Raw genomic sequence first — 14400 nt, 5'->3', positions numbered from 1 at the left:
ATTTTAGGGAGGGAAATGGCAGTAGGTTCCTTTTCCCATGTGCATATCGTGGGGGAGAAAAGGTCCGCCCCCCTAATCCTTCAAACGCATCGGATTGGGCAAGTGAGACGTCAGTCAAATGATTAGCCCTGTGGCGGTAGGTTGACCGCGAGCTGTCGAAACGAAGCCTTCACGCGAAGAGTCCACAATTTGTACGGGTCTCAGTCGTATATTGCATTGGCAGCCTCCCTCCCGCCCTCATCATCTCCCTCGTCGGACTGTCCGCTCCGGAATGACTCGGTCGACAGGAATGCAGCACTGGTTTACATGAGCATCCGGACGCTATATTGCAATATTGGATTTATTCTGAGAACTTTTTACATTCACAGTTCTTCCATTGGATATTGCACTGGTGTCGTTTTCAGAGAAGCGCTTGAATCAAACCGGGGTTTTGCAGGAGGTATTAACGCCAGGTTATGCAGGTAAGGCTCCCGCCTTATCTGATCTTAACATTTCACGCGTTGTTTACATGTAATCGGATTTTTGCATCCTTCCTTAATAGCCGCTATAGCAGCCCACGTCAGGGATTGCTCCTCTGGTTCCTCCTCGGAGCTTTTATTGTTGCCGGCTCGTCCTAGCAGCTTGTGTGCAAGCAGGGGGCGAAGATGGGATTGCCCGCCCTGGAGTTCAGTGACTGCTACCTGGATAGTCCGCAGTTCAGGGAAAGACTCAAGTCTCACGAGTTAGAGCTGGACAAGACCAGCAAGTTCATCAAGGAGCTCATCAAGGATGGCAAGGCGCTCATCCAGGCGCTCAAAAGTAAGTTTGATGTCTGCACACTTCATGTCCAGGGAGACAAATACATTTGGTGACTCTCACAGATCACCATTATTAGGTACACCTGCACCATCCAAAGATTATGCAACATCCACCAATATGAGAATGATGTTACATGAAACATTTTATCCATGATCATGGCCATGTGGGATGAATAAATGTGCTCATGTCGTAATTGTGAATGAATCGGTCAAAATGTGTTGCAATAATTCTCTAAATTGAAAACAAAGAGCAGTGGAAATGGGGTGGGGGAAATAACAGCAACAGAAAAGGGCTCAAGATCTAAGATTCAAATAATACTGCAATAAAACACACTCAACGCTTTGACATTCAGAGGCCCTCTACAAAGGCAGCAAAACCTGAATCACAGAGCGACATCTGCAATTACTGTACAAAAAAACAAAACAAAGAAAAGCAACATCACAATTGAAAAACAACTTATTGACAGTCGGTCCGAAAACTGAAAACAAGCATGTCAGAATGAACTCAAACAACTAACCTATCTCTTTTCACGCTGTAATAGCCTAATTAGATGTTCGTTTATTGTTGGTTAAATTCTAAAATGACACATTTCTTAACTTCTAATAAAGAAGCCCGTGGCTCTGAGCTTAACTCTGTCACATTCAAAGGTACAATACAATGGCAGATCTAGAAGCTTTTAGCTAAACTAATGTAATAATAATGTAATAATAATGTAATAAACGATTAAAAAAACATCTCCCTATGGAAAAGCAGCTGAGTTATGGGTTCCTAACTTACCGCATTTCACAATGGAGAAATACGCGTTTTCAGAAGTAATTGTCCCTTGTGTTGTCGCGAAATTTAAAAGACATACATAAAACAACTCAGAAAACTGTTTTGGAGAGCTTGCTTGATTTGTTGTGCTAACTACTAGTTTTTTTTTTTTTTACAGTATGTTTGCTGCCTCATTGTCGTTGCATGACTTTTGCCGCCGCTCTTTGACTGGATCTCACTTGATGTTGCCGGCGCACTTAATGTTGTGACACGCCAGCATATTTTTCAAGACTCACATTGGAAGTTACAGTGTCCCAATGTGCGCTTGGGAGTAGCACCTCACCCCTCTTGTTCAAGTGCTCCTTGTTCGTGGTGAAGGTGTAAAAATGCCAGTGTCTGCCCCCCCCCCCCCCCAAAAAAAAGTTGTCAGCACCTCTATTCTCATTATTAGCTTATTCTTGGGAGACACCGGGAACGCTGTGCTCTTGTGTATCACAGACTTATGAGTGCTGGTATGTGCGAGAGGGTGTAAAGAGGCTCCCGTGTCTGTCTGGATGTCGATAACGGATTGAGCTACAATGAAGTTCATCTTGTACATAAGATGCTAACGGCTGGTGCTAGTCGATTTCCACGTGAATGTGGTCCATGTCATAGTTAAAGGGAGTCCCTGTTGGCAGTACTGATCTGTAGCCTCTTTTTCACCAAACCTACTGAAAAGATGTGCTAGTTTCAATACGCTAACTTTGCTAGCCAGGGGAACCTCACTTTATTCAAAAATACAAACTTGAACTTTCCGCTGTGTGTCAGCGGCAGTGTTTTTTTTTTCTTTCTTTCTTCCCGCCCCCAACTGTGTCATCTCTTTCTGGTGTTGTCTATCTATTTTGTTCATTGGTGAGATCTGGAAAATCCAAACGAATGCCCATTGTGACCTTTCGCCGCTGTTCTAGCAATGCTGCAGCTCATCAGGAGACATTGCATGTACTGTTTCCCGCCATTGGATCACGTAGTCGCCTTAGCTATTGCTGATGTTATTTTGTTGGGATGATTGTTTCCCAGTGTAGACATCAAATGAGGCAACCTGCACGACAATTGTTTTTTTTTTTTTTTTTTTTAGGAGAAGCCTGACATCAAAATGTTCCTTTCTCTTTTTAAATTGAATTTTTGGAACATCTGACAGAATAGAGTCTCGGTCACTGCTGGTTTGTCTTTTGTTTGGAATGCATGTCTTTGTAATTCTGTGCACATATGTTGTAAATATGGATATAGTGCATTCCTTATGAGCCCTGGAGCTGTGCGTGTGTGCAGTGTGCACACATGCTGTGGGAGTGATGAGGTGTTAGGACAACGCCTTAGGATGCATTGAATTGATTAGGATGTGAGAAAATGCATCACCTCCTGCTTTTATTCCATACGTTAGCCCAGGAAATTATACGCCACCCCGGAAATTGAATCCCCGGTCACAAGAATGGGAATCTTGGATGATCTGGCATCCATTCCCGTAACCAGTCCCACTTTTTCAGTTGGACTATCCGGATGTTAGACTAAACATGCTCTTCCCCTAATATGGCAGATGCAACGCCCGAGGAGTGACTATTGTCCTCAAAGGAATACTGTTGCCGTACGCATTCATATCACATCTTATAAAAAGTGGGCATTGTGATGTTTCTTTGAAATTGTCGAAATAATTATTGTCTATCTTGTCCTAAATTAAGAGTAACAGTGTTTTGAAATGACAAAAGCTGAAATTTGCAAACGTATACTCCAAGGCCTATAATGACAGCCCCGCAGCCTCAATTACAGCACGCAGTGTGTCCGCGCACACACACTCATATTTTGCGGCACGTGAACGAAGCATGCGGTCGCTTAAAAACAGCCCTCCATCCCGACCATTAGCACTGTCTTGATAATGGCCTTGCCTTTTTGCCCTTTGCGCGACTTCAAACCAGACCTTTAACATTCGAGCTTTTGTGTAAATGACTCGGTGCTGAATAGGAATTCTTTCCTCCTGTGACCTTTTGCCCTCCTGTCATCTGACTTCTTTACTTTACGCCTTTGTCTTTCCGCCGCCACCCGCTGTGTCGTTGGCGACATATAATGCGGCTAATAGCAGCCGTTGCGTAGCGAGCGAACGTCAACTGTGCTGATAGATGAGGGCCTGGCACGCACACACACACACACACACACACACACACACACACATGCATGCACACCGCACCATAAGTAATTGTCAATTATGGGCGACAGAGGGAGTCGGACGTTCTTTTCAAAGGTCCTCCTGCAGTATGTGCCAAGGGGCAAATGGAAAAAGAGAGAAAAAAAAGGACACCATGGCCTTATTATTTTTGTTTTTTTTTCCCCTTTTGAATATGGAATCTCGTTTGTGGAGGAGAGAATTGGAGCGCTGAGAAGGAAGCCTGCGTGCCAGTGTCCATGCAGCAGCACTTGAAATATGAATATTACGTATTTGAAGCAGGATCTTAAAATATTTGGACTCCCAAGGGACGTGCATCTATTGTAATAGCTATGTGCATATCCTGTGTGTGTGTGTGTATGTGTGTGCCCGCAAATGAAATGCAACAACAGCACCAGAGCAGAGCTCAGTCCTGCCCTATTTTCCTTCACCGGCAAAGTACATCACAGCTTGAGGAAGACCCCCAACCCCCCACTATGCTCCGCTGCGATGACACACTCACGCACGCATGCATGTACACAAATGCAAAAACTGGATGCAAATTGCCAGCATCAGCGGGTGCAGCGTCTCTGATTCGAAGAGCTTCAAAAATGTGTTTAATTGCTAATATCAGTAGATTGCAACTTAGTCTCCAATAGTTGGCAAGCAGGATCACATGATATCGGTGTCGCCTTGCACCAGCGCCTCTGCTGCTGCTGTTGTCATCATGCAGATTCGCCATGATCGGAAACTGGGTTTGATTCCTGGGCGATGAATGCTTTCAAAACGGGCCGGTACTTCAAGTAACTTGGTTTGAATGCGGCAGACTTGAAACTCGCTAGAATTGGGCGTCTGTGTTAAAAATCAAACATGACAATTAACTTCCCCTTTAGGATTTATTGAGGATATATTTTTTAAGAATTTCCCGAGACATACTTTTTTACCGCAGACATTTAAAATCACAGTATCCCAAAATTGATTTAATTCTTAAACCCAACATTATGCATGTCGTTTTCTCACGTCACGGGTTGACTTTTGAATATTTCATCATGTCAACTCATCAAGTTACACCGCCTGACGCGACGACGGTGACTCAGCCTCTCGATGCATCGCGGTATCGCAGGCGTTCTCGTTTCTGTGCACATAAACTCCTCGCGTCGACCTCGTTACCACAGCAACCGCTTTCAAAAGGACTCGCGAATGTCTGGGCGCAGCAACACATTCGAAGCGGGTGAGGAAATGTTTCCAGGCAAGTGACATAAAGTGTAATTGTGTCACTGAAGTCGAGTCACAGTGCTGATTGCAGAGTTATCCCTTTGCATCTGACCCTTTATCCTGAACCTCCTTGGTCCACGTCGAAAAATCTCCATCTTCATCTAATTTTAACGCGTGAGTTTACACTCCGACCAAAGTGTCGTGAGAACTGCCTCCCAGACTATACCAACGTGATAGCGCCGCAGCCTTCAGGGAAAAGAAGGAAGAAAAAACAGCAGAGGAAGCCAGGGGTGATTTATTTCATCCTCTGAACCTCTTAAAAGGGAATTTGCGGCTTGAGGTCTCCATTTGCCTCTCAGCCTTGCGGGCGCGGATTCAAAACGAGTGCACGATAATGAACTTGGAAGCTTTCGGCAACACCAAGGTGTGGCTCTAATTTTTCAAGCAGCTAAAAAGGAAGCTAGCGAGGAAGCAAGCGAGGAAGGAAGGAAAGAGAACCTCGGGCTTATTGGGAACTGACTGCCCAGACTTGCAAGAGTGCAAGCTAGCTGCGATGTTCCCATGTCGCGCCACAGGCGGGGCTTAAATGGCACAGAAACGCAACATTTGCACGCATATTCCCCAGACGTGCATGTCGGCGCACGTTAACATTAAAACAATCGCCGGCCTCCCACATCAAAGCTTCGAACGCGAATGGAGAAGAGCCGGTTTCACGCGCTCGAGGCCGTCGTGGACCTTCCGCGTCTCACGTCCGCGTGGCCTCACACGTGGGAACAGCAAGCATGCCAGTGATGTCATACTTTAATCGAGCTAGCTTGAGTTTGGCTGGATGAGATGAGTTGTCGTGGAAACGAAAAGAATATGATCGAACTGGTTATTTCACTATTCGGGAAATATGGAATAACTCTCCTTGAAGTTCAGCGATTATGACATACTTCATCCAAATGTTTTTGACGACCGCTTGCTGCGTCATGAATACATCTGTAGGTTGTTTCGTGGGCATTCCGGTTGGGCGAAAAAAAATCATGAAGCAAAGTAACCGACGTTTGCGTGAAAACAAAGTCAACATCCCTCTGAGCTCCCCGTCAAGGCGCCGTCTGCTAGGATACTTAAAACATGTCAAGAAAGAATGCTGAGTAAGCTTTCCTTTGTGTTCACTCAAGTGGCCTTGAAGAGACGCCTTTTTTTTTCGCTCGCTTTCCGTTCAGCTGTGGCGGTGCTGAAGCTATTAATCCAATCCACTTTCATGAAAACATGTCTATTAACTCATTCACTCCCAAAGACGTTTTTAAACGTCTTTTCAGACTTGGTCCAGAATTGGCTGGTACTGAATGAGTTAAAGGCCATGTAGCATATTTTAGCAATTTTCCTCATAGCCCGTTGCCCGAGGGGTCTTGAAAATCCCTGACGTAACAAAAAAAAATTTAACACGACAATGTTCACGTCTTCCTTCATGTACTGAAATCACTGCACGCTTAAAACAACCGCGAAAATGATTTTATTTCATTTTTTTTACATGTATCACAGCTAGCTATTTGCATTGCAGTGTTGAAAAAGACAGTCAAGACAAGAACGTGGTGCTAAGAAAATTAAAAAAACAAAACAAAACAAAAAAAATCCAAAAGAACAGGTGGATAAATTAGCCATTATAATTTATGTTGAATTTTGAATGATGAATTTGTCAAAAACATTTCAGCCACATGATTACCAGCAAATACAGGAAGTTCTTTGTCGGATGGTTTTATTAAAAGCACGTGCGCGTTTTGTCAAACAATTTTTGAAATAGTCCTCAAAATCAACGCGCGGATGTTCATTCATGTGTTGTATTGATCAGTGAGCAAAGTTATTTACGGTAGTCAGAAGATGCTGTAGAAACATAACGGTTGTTCTTAAAAGTGCCTGGAATGATCTGTGGTTTGTGTCAACTTCTTTCATGGCGTCAAGGTTTCAATTCACCATTTTTTAAATGTGCTTATCCGATCCGCTTAATCCTCACAAGGGTGGCGAGGGGTGCTGGAGCCTATCCCAGCCGTCTTTGGGCATTGGCGGGGGACACCCTGAACCGGTTGCCAGGCAATCCGGGGGTAAATGTGATTATTCATACCATAAAGTTGGCAGTATTGCATCTTGTCATCTTTGTGTTGATAGCGAGGCCGAGAACATGTCGTCGGGCGTGACTAAAAGTGACGGAGCACGCGTCCCGTGTGGTGGTGAAGACGCGCCTCCACTACTGCCAGAGGCCAACCCAAACAAACCAAAACCCACTGGCATGAATTTGTGCGTGTGTGTGTGTGTGTGTGTTACACGTACAGCTTCCCATCCGTTTTACTACTCTTAAAATAACGGCCGCTAAGAATATTTAATCCTCGTTTTATCACACTGTCGTGCTCACTCTGCCTGATCACCCCCCCCCCCCCCCTGCACATTTGGTCACTCTGCCTGATCACCCCCCCCCCCCCCCCCTGCACATTTGGTGCGCATCCTGTACACACACATGCGGTATGGCTTCATTTCGGGCGGGGTTGGGAGTGTGTGTGTGTGTGGCGGGGGGGGGGGGGGGTGACCGTAGCCCCCTCTGCAAAGCCAGCCAGAGCTCAGCTTTAATGGGGTAATCTGGTTGGAGTGTGGGTGGTTCGACTGCGTGTGCCGATGTATAGTGTGGGGGGGGGGGGCAAAGCTGCCTTACTTTGGGCTGGTGTCTGGTTCACGAGTGAGGAGGGGGTGTTAATTATTTATTCACATCAATTTACATTTGTATATGAAGTCTCCATAATCCTCACGTTGATTGAATGGTGTTTATGAACCTAGATGCTGTAGAATTATTTCTATGGTAAACTTTCGCACCTCATTAATTCAGACAAATGGATCAAACAGTTCACAAAAGTTTTAAGGGTGGTGGGGGGGGGGGGGTCAAAAATAAAAACTCTCACAAACAGCATTTCCATACTTTTACGTTTGGCTCCTGTAACTTTGGTGCTTTAAGCATGGAGACACAAACCAAAAAATGTTGAATAAAAGAACAAAAGACGCTTGAAGCGTATTTGGTCACGGCCAAAATGTTGCAGGGAATGAAATTTTGAAATGGCGCTGAAAACACGGCGATGATGTAAGGTTCATTTATCGGACTCGGGCAATGCGCTGCGGCTCAACAGACCATCACGTTGCTCTCTTTTAACTAATTTCTGCATGATTGTGACGACTCTATATATTTTTTTAAGCCCAAAACGACATAACACGGCAACACCGCATACCGCTCAGATCAGGGTACAGTGAACTGGAATCGATCACTTTGCTGCCAACATTGCTTTATTAACCCCCATATTTAAATCAAGATAAGAATTGTAAAGATTAAAGACAGTCCTCGTGCCCTGTGGCTGCTGTTCACCAATCTGATCCGTTCATGATGCTAATGAATAGATTGTATTGTCAAGCTTTTTTTTTTTTGTACAATAACGTGTGGTTGAGTACTAACAAAGCATGCGATGGTGCCTTCGGGCCCGCTTTGAAATTCCCATCGGGACCAAGAATCACTGCGAGTCCCTTTTTAGGCTGCCTATAAAAAACGGCGGGGAACTGCCGGGTCCTCAGTTATGTCTCTGATGCGGCCATTTTGTGTACTCTGCGCAAATGAGGTTTTGTAGGAGGCATGCCAAACGGATGCCGTATTTTCTCTCGTAAATTTGATTTATTTGACATCAAATTAGAAGTAGCTTTTATTGCCCTTTCTTACCAAAGAGGTGGTTTCGTACATCCCTTTCTCCCATTCACTTCGCGCTTGTCCTATCGCAGCTGCCTTTTTGTGAGAGGCAAATAAATATTCACATTCACACGTATACACCGGGGGGAAAACAATATGTGTTGAATTTACTCCATTTTATTTTGTCAAGTGCTTGCAGGAAATAAATTCAATCCATCGCTGAATAACGGCCTTGAAAAAAAAAATACAATTCCATCAGCCACTTCTCGGCCGCTTTTGCTTTTGACTCTTCATTCAGAGCAGCAGCAGGTGTCAGAGACAGCTTGCTCTCATGCATCCACGAGCGTTCACCCGAGCGTGAACGCACGAGCGCCGCGGCGTACGCACACGCACCGGTGCCGTTGTGCGAAACGAGAGCGTTTGTCGTCGCTCAAGTGCCGATGCAAGTCAGCACGGGAGGGGAACGATCGCCGGAGGTGTCAAACATAAGAATCTTAACCTGCGAATGTTCTGAACTGTTGACAGAAAGAAAGTCAGCAAATGATTGCGCCGGTAATATGATACGAGAGCTTTGGCTCCAAAACAGGCAGTGTGAGACATACTTAGTCATTCTAAGAATTGGAGACAGGAGAGCAGTCAAGGTTCAACCCTTGGCAGACTGGTGGTGAGCTTCAGATGGCTTTCCAAACACAAGCGATGACTTCCCAGTTTGCAAAATACGGTGCACAGAAGACCTCATGTTTGACAATTACGTGTTTGCAGGCCTTGAACTGTTGATTTCCACGGCATTGTTTCAACCGCGTTCCCATTCTGTCGTAATGTCGGTAGCGTGCACGCCTGGATGTGGGATTTACTTCCTCATCCTGTTCTAGTTTTAGGACTTCCCGCTTCATACTTCCCAAGAACAAAGAAAGTGAGCAGAAAGGAAAAAAGCTCATACTTTGTGCATGTTCTGTGTAATACAGTACATGTATGTGGAGTTGTTCCAGTTGTCATGGAAACGTCGCGGCTGTCATCGCTGTCCAAAGGGACCGTAAATTAAAACAATCCCCGCTAATTTAGACCAAGAAAGAACTCTTCACGTTCAATTCCTTTGTTTTTTATTTCACTGACAGTGTTCATCACTGTACGTGTCGTCGTATTGAGCGATTTGAAGATAAACGAGAACAGGACGTCACATTCCTTCCTACCGCAAGCAGTTAGGTCAGCCAAGCTGCAAAAAATGTCTCGTTTTGTCTTCCACGGCGTCTCCGGGAGTCCAAAGAGGGAGAGATGAGCAATCAAATAAAGTCAGGAAGGACTCAGGCCAAGACTGTTGGAGGCTGCTCTTTAGGGGTCATTGTCTTCAGCGCTCTAGTCAGCGCCGGCACTCGGGTCGCCCGCCCCGCTCGTAGGCTCATCCTAGGTTTGGCGGGAGGACGTTTTGTTCCGCTGCAGATACTTTGGCATATCTCGGGCATAATCCATCAAACAAGTTTCAACCCGGCACATCACATTCAAACAAAAAGCTCTTTGAAGGTATTTTTACGCAACATTTGCCAGGTGCGCGTCTGAACAGTTCTCTTGAGAAATGCGCGACACAAACATCACGGCAGATGTTACCAATTCTTTGGGTATTTTATTCCAGAGCAGCAGGATCACAAACGCAGAGTCCAAAAAAAAAAAAGAACCAAACATGCAGACTGTGGTTTTGTCCACTGATTACACAGAAAATGTACAAAATTGGAAAACACGGCACACACTGGGGCTAATACATCCCAATTTGACCAACAATGTGACTACGGTGGAACCCCTGAAATTGAGCATAATCCCTCTGTGACGCTGGTTGACTTCCAAGTGTTTCGAATTTCAGTGCAAAATTTCCCATCGGAAATACTGCGAACTGAATTAATTTGCCTTTGCCTTAATCTACCACAATCCTAAAACCTTTAACAACTGTACAGAGACTCTTAACAACACGAGGAGCTTTTACAAGTACAAAGAGCGGTGAACCACTGTATCAAACATTCGTCAGTACCAAGTGAAACCTGCTTTCACCTACCTGCTATTTGCATTAGCATCCGCTTCGTAAAATACATTTTTATGTACAATTTATGGTGTTTTTCATATTGTAATGAGCAACAGAGACGTGTTTGGCGTTTTCCGAAAATAACTTCTGTTTCTGGTTCAGTTGATGTTGTTGTTATCGTTGCTGTATTGCTGCTTCTGTAAACTTATGTTAAATTATTGATCATCTTCATTTTATATGTAAGCATTATATTCCTTTATATTATAGTTACCTAAATTATATTCTGTTTTAATAATTGTCGAAACATTCTTATGTTGCTTGCGTCCGATTGGCTGAAGAGAAGCAGGAAGTGTTTTCATGCGTTCGTTCGGGAGTTGCGGCGGTGCACAACGTTGAAAAATAAAATCTGCATTCAAACGAAGTCCATCTCTCCTTTTTGCCCAATTCCCAACGTAGAGCCATCCATTCAAAACCTACGAACCCCCTCAACTTACACTTCAGTGAATCGGGCAGCTCAAAGGCTAGCAAAGGAGAACTTGCAAACGGCTCACTGCCAAATGCATCGCTCGCATTTAATCTGGTCAGCAGCGCCGCCGTCCTTTGCCGCGATGCAGTGTTTGCCACCAGACATTTGAGGCGTTTTACTGTATTTTTTTTTGTGCGTGCTGTCTGGGACAGAGTTCAGGCTTATGTTGGGCGACGGAGAGGAAGTGGACGAAGGCTATTTTAGAAACTGGCTCTAATCTGGTTATTGTGGTTTCCATGCTCTCTCTGCCTTCTCTCGCTGTCACTACTACGCTCGAGCTGACCTGATAAGTAACATGCACATGAGTGCGACGAGTCGCCTTCATGGGTTGTTTTTACCTTGCGCTAATGCTCGGATGTTACAGTCTTCAGTATGTTTTTTTTTTTTTTTTTTTTGTCAGACGCGACACAATGCCCATTTAGAAAGGCATGTTAAGTGGTCAGAACAACACAATAGGTTTGCCGATGATCATTAAATACGTGCTAACATCTCGTTATATATTTTCTAATAGTCATGTCGCTGCACACTGAAATGTAACAAACACCCCCCACCCCCACATGATAGTACGCAAGCGTAGCAACCCTGATCACGTGATGTAAATGTAAACAATGGCGATAACAGCGTGCCAAGACATATCACAGCAAACACCATCTTGACAAAAAAGGCTTCATTCTGTGACAGCAAAGTGTGACTATCAACCCATCATTCAGCATGACTTTCGAATTTGCCTGATCATGTGATACCAGAAGAGCGCCACCATTGTTAATCTTATTATTTTTTTCATCTTGGGTTCAGCAGTGTAGCATGCAATGTCTGCGAAAAATGCTCATTTGTGTGACAGTTATAGGTAAGACAATCCTCCACTGGAGCATGCAATGTGACATCCTACTATCTCGTTCAATAATGTGTATTGCTCAAACAAAATCCTGTTTAAATCTCGGGTGATTTCCTCAAAATTACAAGGCTGTCCATTTGTAGGCCAAATGAGCTCATCACGCATTCCTGTTGTAGATTTTTCCAGAGGCGGCCGGCGGTCCGCGAGGCGATTTCACCCCACAGGCGCTCTTTTTAAAAGAGATGAGGGGGGGGAAAAAAAGGAAAATCGTCCCTTGTTGTCTGAGTTGGCTGTGTCAGCAGCAGGCGTGGCAGAAAATTCCAAAATGAGGGCGGGAGACCGAGGTCAAAGGGGGCTACAGAATAAATGAGGGTAGGGAGCGGGAGGGTTTTGGGGTGGAGTGGTGTGTTGATTAGTGCCGGCGAAAAAAAAAGACAAACTGTTCCATGCCAAATCTAAATATCAGTGAAGAGGGAGCTTGACAGAAAAGACAAAGCCACAAGGAATACGAGCTACTGTAAGAAAAAAAAAAAACATGAAACGGAGAAACAGAACTTCCTTCTTGTGGTGTCATGGCCTCTTTGTACCCGTTGCTTGGATACCAAAGTTATTTGGCCTGGAACAAGAGGAGGGAGAATATAAAAGCCTCACTGATGTTTACGGTGTTTTTCTTCCTTATGTCAAACTCAATTCAATAGATAATAGTGTTGTCTCAAACTAAGTGAATAAAAAGATTTGCCATTTCGGATTTTTTGGAAATTATTGGCTAATTTAGCATCCATCAACTGGAATGACATTTCACAAATTTTGACACTGTCGAGATGGTACAATTTAAAAACGGATATGTTAAAAAACAGAAATATCTTGCAAGCCTCCAAAATTGATTGATCAAAACTCTAATGAATCATTTTTAATTCATAATCGTGAATTAATGTTTTGGTCCATGTTTGGTCCCTTCCGTGTCATTGATGGAATAATCGAAAAGATAATCAGTTCTAAAAAAAAGTTTGTTCGTGACAGCCCTTTTTATGGTATCTGGCAGTTACAAACGTCAAAAATCGTACCGGAGCTCGGTGAAGGAGGACGTGTGCCGTAGCTTCAGATCTTTCCTGTGCACTCCTGTTGATATAGCGCCTCCATAGTGGCTTAACGCTGCAACTGCACTTAAAATACAAAGCTGCCGCAGAGGGACATCAGTGCCTCAATGAGTACAGGTGGAACTTTATGCTGTGTTGAGCGATATCAATCGGTCTGGCTGGGGGTGGCCCAGCATTAGCCGAAGGCAGCTGCCGCACAATTTTGAACGCATGAAAAACCCAGATTGATACATGCGTGCACCGTACTCATGACGATTGGGGCTTGTAACAAATTCATTCCATTTCCATGACTTCTTGCGCCTTGGACCAGAGTTTGTTCAATCTTTAAGCTTCACTGTAATTCCCAGAAACACCCAATGGCGCTTGACTTCAACATGGCCCACATTTTTACACTAGAGAAACCGTAAAAGCTTTTCAGCGGCAAGAACCATAAATTGGCATGTGACATTTGTGGTGCCTCTCAGGGTTGTTTCTCTGCTCAGCTCCTTGCATCCCTCACTCGCGTCACTCCCTTTCCCTTGTCTCTGCCTCTTTTTTTTTTTTTTTTTTCAAACAATTGCTGCCCCCTATTCACCATCGCATTCACAGTTCATTCTGCCGGGGGGACTTTATGGGCGACTATTGTCGTCCCCCCCCCCCCCCCCCCGGCTTTATATGTTCATTGTTCCGTCGGCGTGTGTTGCGCCCTGACCGCCATTCATTCATTCAGTTTGGGGTGAGCAAAAGAAGTGTGGTGAGTGAAAAAACCCCCACCATAAACTCAACAGATTTTCCTTGTATGAGATTCATCTCTGGTGTGTACGCGCGCTTCGGTACACACAAAATTGTAGGCTTTTTGTGCGTGTGTTTGTGGGTTCTTTCCAAATGGTGGAAGTGCTCAGTAACATGCACAGATTTTTCACGTATCAAAATTTTTTTTTGCTCACACTTCAAGGCACAACTGTAGACGTAAAAGAAGAAATAGAAGAAGCTATGTTAACCTTTAGCTTGGCTACACTGTGGTGACACATTCTTATAATTTTCATTGGGGGCGGGGTGAAGCAAATACAGTATTCAACAATACAAATTAAAACAGCACAAGCTTCGAGTTTGCTTCCTAATTGACTATCGTTCCGTTTCACGTCACAATCATGGAACAGTTTAAATTCTTGGGCAATTTCTGAATAAATTGGAGAGGAAAAATGTTGGGATGGACCTATTTTTGGCAGTGGCGGGGGGGGGGGCTGGATTTTGGCTGCCATATTTAAAATTTTGAAGGCAATCGGCATTGGCATTTGCAAAAATTGCAAGGCCAATAAGAG

The 14400-nt window shown here is 44.3% G+C and overlaps 1 protein-coding gene across 2 annotated transcripts in view; it reads left to right on the top strand.

Moving 5' to 3' along the window:
* The first annotated feature begins 151 nt into the window (after window positions 1-151).
* The window catches only part of LOC147193817 (rho GTPase-activating protein 26-like), a 50569-nt gene continuing 36320 nt past the window's right edge, over window positions 152-14400 (top strand). For both annotated transcript variants that reach the window (XM_086131012.1, XM_086131011.1), the window contains exons 1-2: window positions 152-461; window positions 542-798. In XM_086131012.1, the coding sequence (XP_085987138.1) occupies window positions 645-798 (154 nt within the window). In that variant the 5' untranslated portion in view covers window positions 152-461; window positions 542-644. The remainder of the gene's footprint in view (window positions 462-541; window positions 799-14400) is intronic.

This window comes from Hippocampus guttulatus, chromosome 15 (assembly GCF_054856545.1).
Source record: "Hippocampus guttulatus isolate MCC_2025c chromosome 15, RoL_Hgut_1.0, whole genome shotgun sequence".
Taxonomy (NCBI): Eukaryota; Metazoa; Chordata; class Actinopteri; order Syngnathiformes; family Syngnathidae; genus Hippocampus; species Hippocampus guttulatus.
The sequence above is the reverse complement of the archived record's forward strand: the minus strand, read 5'-3'. Positions and strand labels throughout refer to the sequence as shown.